The sequence below is a fragment of the Rhea americana genome, unplaced genomic scaffold, assembly GCF_003343005.1.
Source record: "Rhea americana isolate MKP2758 unplaced genomic scaffold, rheAme1 scaffold_606, whole genome shotgun sequence".
NCBI lineage: Eukaryota > Metazoa > Chordata > Aves > Rheiformes > Rheidae > Rhea > Rhea americana.
Genome location: NW_028186764.1, coordinates 66,961 through 71,836, shown reverse-complemented (window position 1 = coordinate 71,836; position 4,876 = coordinate 66,961). Strand labels below are relative to the sequence as shown.

Genomic DNA, 4,876 nt, shown 5'->3' with positions numbered 1-4,876 from the left:
ACCGCTCACCTGAAGCCGCCATGTTGGGAAGAGGCAGAGAAGGCAAAGGACCCGGATGGCGCCGTCACGTGATTATGAGCGACCCCGCCCCCCCTCCTCCCTCGCTCGGCGACGGCGCGGGCGGGCGGCGGCGCGGCTGGTTCTGTGGTTGGYGTCGCCGCCCGCGCCGCGGTCGGTAGCAGCGCCCCGGAGCAGCTCCCGGCGGGCCTCGTGCAACGCACCATCACCCCCCCGCGCACCACTAGCCCTTGTGCAATGCACCATCACCCTCCTGTGCAGCGCTGGCCCTTGTGCAACGCAGGATCAGCCCCTTTCAGTGCTCCATCAGCCCTCGCGCAATGCACGGTCACCCCCYGCCCCATACTACCAGCTCTTGTGCAATGAAGGATCATCCGTCCCGGGCACCCCTGACCCTYGTGCAATGCATGCTCACCCCTTCCCATGCATCACCAGCCCTTGTGCAATGCACAACCAATCCTCTTCCCCGGCACTGTTGGCCCTCCTGGGATTTCTGATCATCCCGCCATGCACTGCTGGTCCTCGTGCGATGCACACTCACACCCCCCCCAGCCCGTGCACTGCTGGCCCTCATGCAATGAACGAGCTCCCCCACGTCGTGCCAGCCCTCGCACGATGCATGAGCGCCGCTTATGAACTGCCGGCCCTCGTGCAGTGCACAATCACCCCCGTCGTGCACCACCAGTGCACACTAGCACGGTGTGCAAGCCTTCCCTGTGCAGCACTGGCCCTCGTAGGCAAGATCCATCGCCCGCCTGCGGACACGCAGTTCATCTTCACCTCCGCTCGCATGCCTGTGCTTCATGCCTCTCCATCCCTCGTTGGAGGCGGGCAGTGCCACCCTCTCCATTCATCCGTCCAGCCGTCCATAGGTTGGAAGGGGAGCGGGAAGCGCTGTTCAGCCACGGGATGGCGACCGGAGCTTGGGAATGAATCGTCGGTGCTGTCGCGGCACGGTGTGGTGGCAGAGCCGAGGCGGGCGAAGGCCGGGAGCCCGTGTTGCTTGGCACCCTGGGGCATTTACCCCGGGGTGGGAGACACTGACCCCTTCTTTCCCACCCTGCACACCCTGCAGCTGTGCGGATGGGTTGGTGCCGGTTCCAGGGTGATGGTGTAAGCAGGTCGGATGTGCCGCCCCCGCRCAGATCCGCCTCGATCTGTTGGCCGGAGGCATTGGGCAAGTGAGAGCACGGAGGGCTGCCCGAAGCAGGGCGGCCCTGCTGTGGGGCCCTGGCCTGTCGGCTCCCTGCTTGGTGGGCACGGGGCACCCTGGGGCTCTCAGGAGCACCCCGGGGCTCTGCAGGACACCCTGGGGCTCTCTGTGATGTGCCAGGGCTTTCTGGGGCACCCTGAGGCTCTGCAGGGCACTTTGGAGCTCTCTGGGACACCTCAGGGCTCTCAGGGGCACCCTGAGGCTCCATAGGGCACCCCAGAGCTCTTTAGGGTACCGTGGGGCTCTGCAGAGCACCCCAAAGCTCTCTGGGACACCCCAGGGCTCTTAGGGGCACCCTAGGGCTCTACAAGCCACCCTGGGGCTCTGCAGGGCACCTTAGAGCTCTTCAAGGCACCTTGGGGCTCCCTAGGACACCCTGTGGCTCTTCGTGACCCCCATGGCCTTTTGGGGCACCCCAGGGCTCTGCAGGGCACCCTGAGGCTCTGCAGGACACCCTGGGGCTCTGCAGGGCACCCTGTGGCTCTCTGGGACACCCCAGGGCTCTCAGGGGCACCCTGAGGCTCCACAGGAGACCCCAGAGCTCTTTAGGGCACCCCAGGGCTTTGCAGGACATCCTGTGGCTCTCTGGGTCCTCCAGGGCTCTGCAGGGCACCCTGGGGCTCTCAGGGGCACCCCAGGGTTCTGCAGGGCACCTTGGGGCTCTCTGGGTCCTCCAGGGCTCTGCAGGGCACCCTGGGGCTCTCAGGGGCACCCCAGGGTTCTGCAGGGCACCTTGGGGCTCTCTGGGTCCTCCAGGGCTCTGCAGGGCACCCTGGGGCTCTCAGGGGCACCCCAGGGTTCTGCAGGGCACCTTGGGGCTCTCTGGGTCCTCCAGGGCTCTGGCGGGGCACCCTTGGGCTCTTCAGGGCACCCTGGGGCTTTCAGGGGCACCCCAAGGCTCTGCAGGGCACCTTGAGGCTCTCTAGGATACCCTATGTCTCTCTGGGACCCTCCAGGGCTTTGTGGGGCACCCTGAGGCTCTCCTGGACCCTCAAGGGTTCTGCAGGGCACCCTGAGGCTCTCCTGGACCCTCCAGGGCTCTGCGGGAGGCTGCTGGCCTGGCTGCGCTCTGCTCCAAGGGGCAGCTCAGGACCCCAGCAGCCTGATACCGCAGAGCATCGCTTGGCAGGATGGGTCCCCTTTGGAGAGTCCCAGCRCCCCGATCAGGCCCGTGCCTCAGTTTCCCYGGCTTGGAGAAGCTTCCAYGCYGTCCCAGATGCCAGGTTGTCCTCCCCCGTCCCCAGTCCAAAGAGACTCGAGGATAAAATGACATTTTATTGCTGCGACGGTGAAGCTGGGGGCGTCAGGTGGGAGGTGCGGGAGGCTCCCGCCGGCCGCGCGCGGGACGAGGTGTCCGGCACGTCTCCTCCACACGCTGGCCCACTCAGTACGTTCGCACCTTCACCTCCTTGGTCTCCGACACCACCTTGCCGTCCACCACCTTCTGYGTGGACCTCTGCACGGTGGACGTGGTTTCCTTCTCCAGAGCATCCCGCAGGCTAGGGGGTGAGGAGAGGTTGGGTCAGGGCAGAGCGGGGCGCCCTGGGGTGCCTCCTTCCTTGCACGTGGGGGGCAAGATGGGTGGCTTCTCCAAGCTTGCACCCACCAGCTGTCCAAACCTCCCTCTTTTCCCCACCGCCACCCTGAGGAACTCCAGATCCAAGCAATGACAGAGCTAGAGCATCCTGGACACGCTGAGAGCTGCCCAGCCCCAACCCAGCACCCGGGGCTAGATCCTGCTGGGTCCTGCTTGCCGGTACCTGAATTCCTCTCCACCCTCGAGCAGCTGCCGGTAGGTTGCGATTTCCGCCTCCAGCTTGTCCTTGACGTTGAGCAGCGCCTGGTACTCCTCGGCCTGGCGCTGCAGCTCGCCCCGCACCTGCATCAGCTCCGCCTCGACCAGCAGGATGAGCCCGTTGAGCTGCTCCATCTGCATGGCGTAGCGGTTCTCCACCTCCAGCAGGTTGGCCTCCAAGCCAGTTTTCTGCAAGGAGATCCCCAGGGTGGGTAAGTGCTGGAGACCCGCTACGGGTGCTGTTTCTCACGCAATGGGGACACATTTTTGCAGTTTCTACCCCTCTTTTTGGGGTGGCAAAGGGCAAGATGGGCTTTTTCTTGCTGCAACATGGCTGGAGCTCACGTCCATGGCTGTAGATGGAGGCTTGTTTGGCCCCATAGGGCCTGGACGGGTGATTTCAGGGGCTGCTACCGCCTACCTGGTTGCGGAGGGACTCCAAGTCGATCTCCAGGGTCTGGACAGTGCGGCGGAGGTCAATCACGGTACTGCGGGCCGTGTCCAACTCCTTGCTGCTCTCTGTGATCTCAATGGTGCTCTCGGTGATCTGGGCAGAGAGGGACTYAGCTCGAGGGGTCAAGGACACCACCGGAGGCAGAGCCCAACCCCAGGGGACTGAGTTCCTCATGGGAGAGGCATCACCCTGGGATCATCCATGATGCTGGACCTGGACCCTCTTGGGGAAGGTGCCCTCACAGCATCGCGTCCCAATGGGGAACATCCCCGTGTCAGATTGGGGTCTCCCAGGCGAATGCGCCCTTGGATTGGGGTCCCCCCATTGGGTCAGGAGCCCCCAGGTGAACATCCCCCACTGAACTGGGGACTGTCCCCCACCTTGGGTTGATGTCCCCTCCATCAGGCCAAGACCCCCAAGGAACGTCCCTGGAGGCAGATGTTGGGGGAAATGGTGGGGTGCCAGACCCACCTGCTGGCCCCATTGCTTTTCCAGGTCCTCCAGGTTCTTCTGGGCCAGTGCGTCATACTGCGCCCGGATCTCCGCCATGATCTTGCCCAGGTCCTGGGACTTGGGTGCGTCCACCTCCACCGTGAGGGCTGAGTCGGAGATCTGCGCCTGCAGGCTGTTCACCTCCTGGGAAACAGAGAGCAGCTGACATGAAGGCCAGGTCCCCACYGAGCCACAGCTCCCCGCCGCAGGGCCCTCCCTGCCCCGCCACGTACTTCCTCATGATTCTTCTTCATGAAGATGAGCTCCTCCTTGAGGGACTCGATCTCGCCCTCCAGCTGCAGCCGGGCCATGTTGGTGTCATCGATGACCTTGCGGAGCCCCACAATGTCGTTCTCCACYGAGAGGCGGATGGCCAGCTCGGCCTCATACCTGGGGGCACAGTGGTGAGTGGATGCCCGCACRGCGTCCCTGTCCAGCCCGTGTCACCCTGCTGCTATCCTCATCCTTGTCCCCATCCCCAACCCATCTCCATCACCATCCTCATGTCTGTCCTTATCCAGGTCCCCATCCACACCTCCATCACCATCTCCGAGTCTGTCCTCCTCCATGTCTCCATCCTGTTCCCACCACCATAACCATCCCCACTTCCATTCTAAGTCCCATCCCTGTCCCCATTGCCATCCCTGTCCCCATCCTTGTCCCCATCCCAGCCTGTTCTCCATCCCCATCCTCATCTCTGTTCTCTTGCCCAGCACCATTCCTGTCCCAGTTCCCATTCCTGTGCCTGTCCCATCCTGGTCCCCATCCCACCCCGTCCCCATCCCAGTGCYTGTCCCTGTCCCCGTCCCACTCTCACTTGACCCTGAAGTCGTCGGCGGCCAGGCGAGCGTTGTCGATCTGCAGCACGGTGCGGGCGTTATCCACCGTGGCGTCGAAGATCTGC

The 4,876-nt window shown here is 64.1% G+C and overlaps 2 protein-coding genes across 3 annotated transcripts in view; both read right to left on the bottom strand.

The window, feature by feature from the left end:
- EIF4B (eukaryotic translation initiation factor 4B) overlaps positions 1-60 on the bottom strand; it is a 17,766-nt gene extending 17,706 nt beyond the window's left edge. For both annotated transcript variants that reach the window (XM_085319975.1, XM_085319976.1), the window contains exon 1: positions 10-60. In XM_085319975.1, coding sequence (XP_085176101.1) covers positions 10-22 — 13 coding nt within the window. In that variant the 5' untranslated portion in view covers positions 23-60. The remainder of the gene's footprint in view (positions 1-9) is intronic.
- A 2,433-nt stretch (positions 61-2,493) lies between these two features.
- Positions 2,494-4,876, bottom strand: part of KRT18 (keratin 18) — a 3,770-nt gene continuing 1,387 nt past the window's right edge. The window contains exons 2-7 of the mRNA XM_085319966.1: positions 4,790-4,872; positions 4,206-4,362; positions 3,952-4,116; positions 3,448-3,573; positions 2,992-3,215; positions 2,494-2,730 (exon numbers count right to left, since the gene is read on the bottom strand). Of these exons, the coding sequence (XP_085176092.1) occupies positions 2,616-2,730; positions 2,992-3,215; positions 3,448-3,573; positions 3,952-4,116; positions 4,206-4,362; positions 4,790-4,872 (870 nt within the window). The 3' untranslated portion in view covers positions 2,494-2,615. The remainder of the gene's footprint in view (positions 2,731-2,991; positions 3,216-3,447; positions 3,574-3,951; positions 4,117-4,205; positions 4,363-4,789; positions 4,873-4,876) is intronic.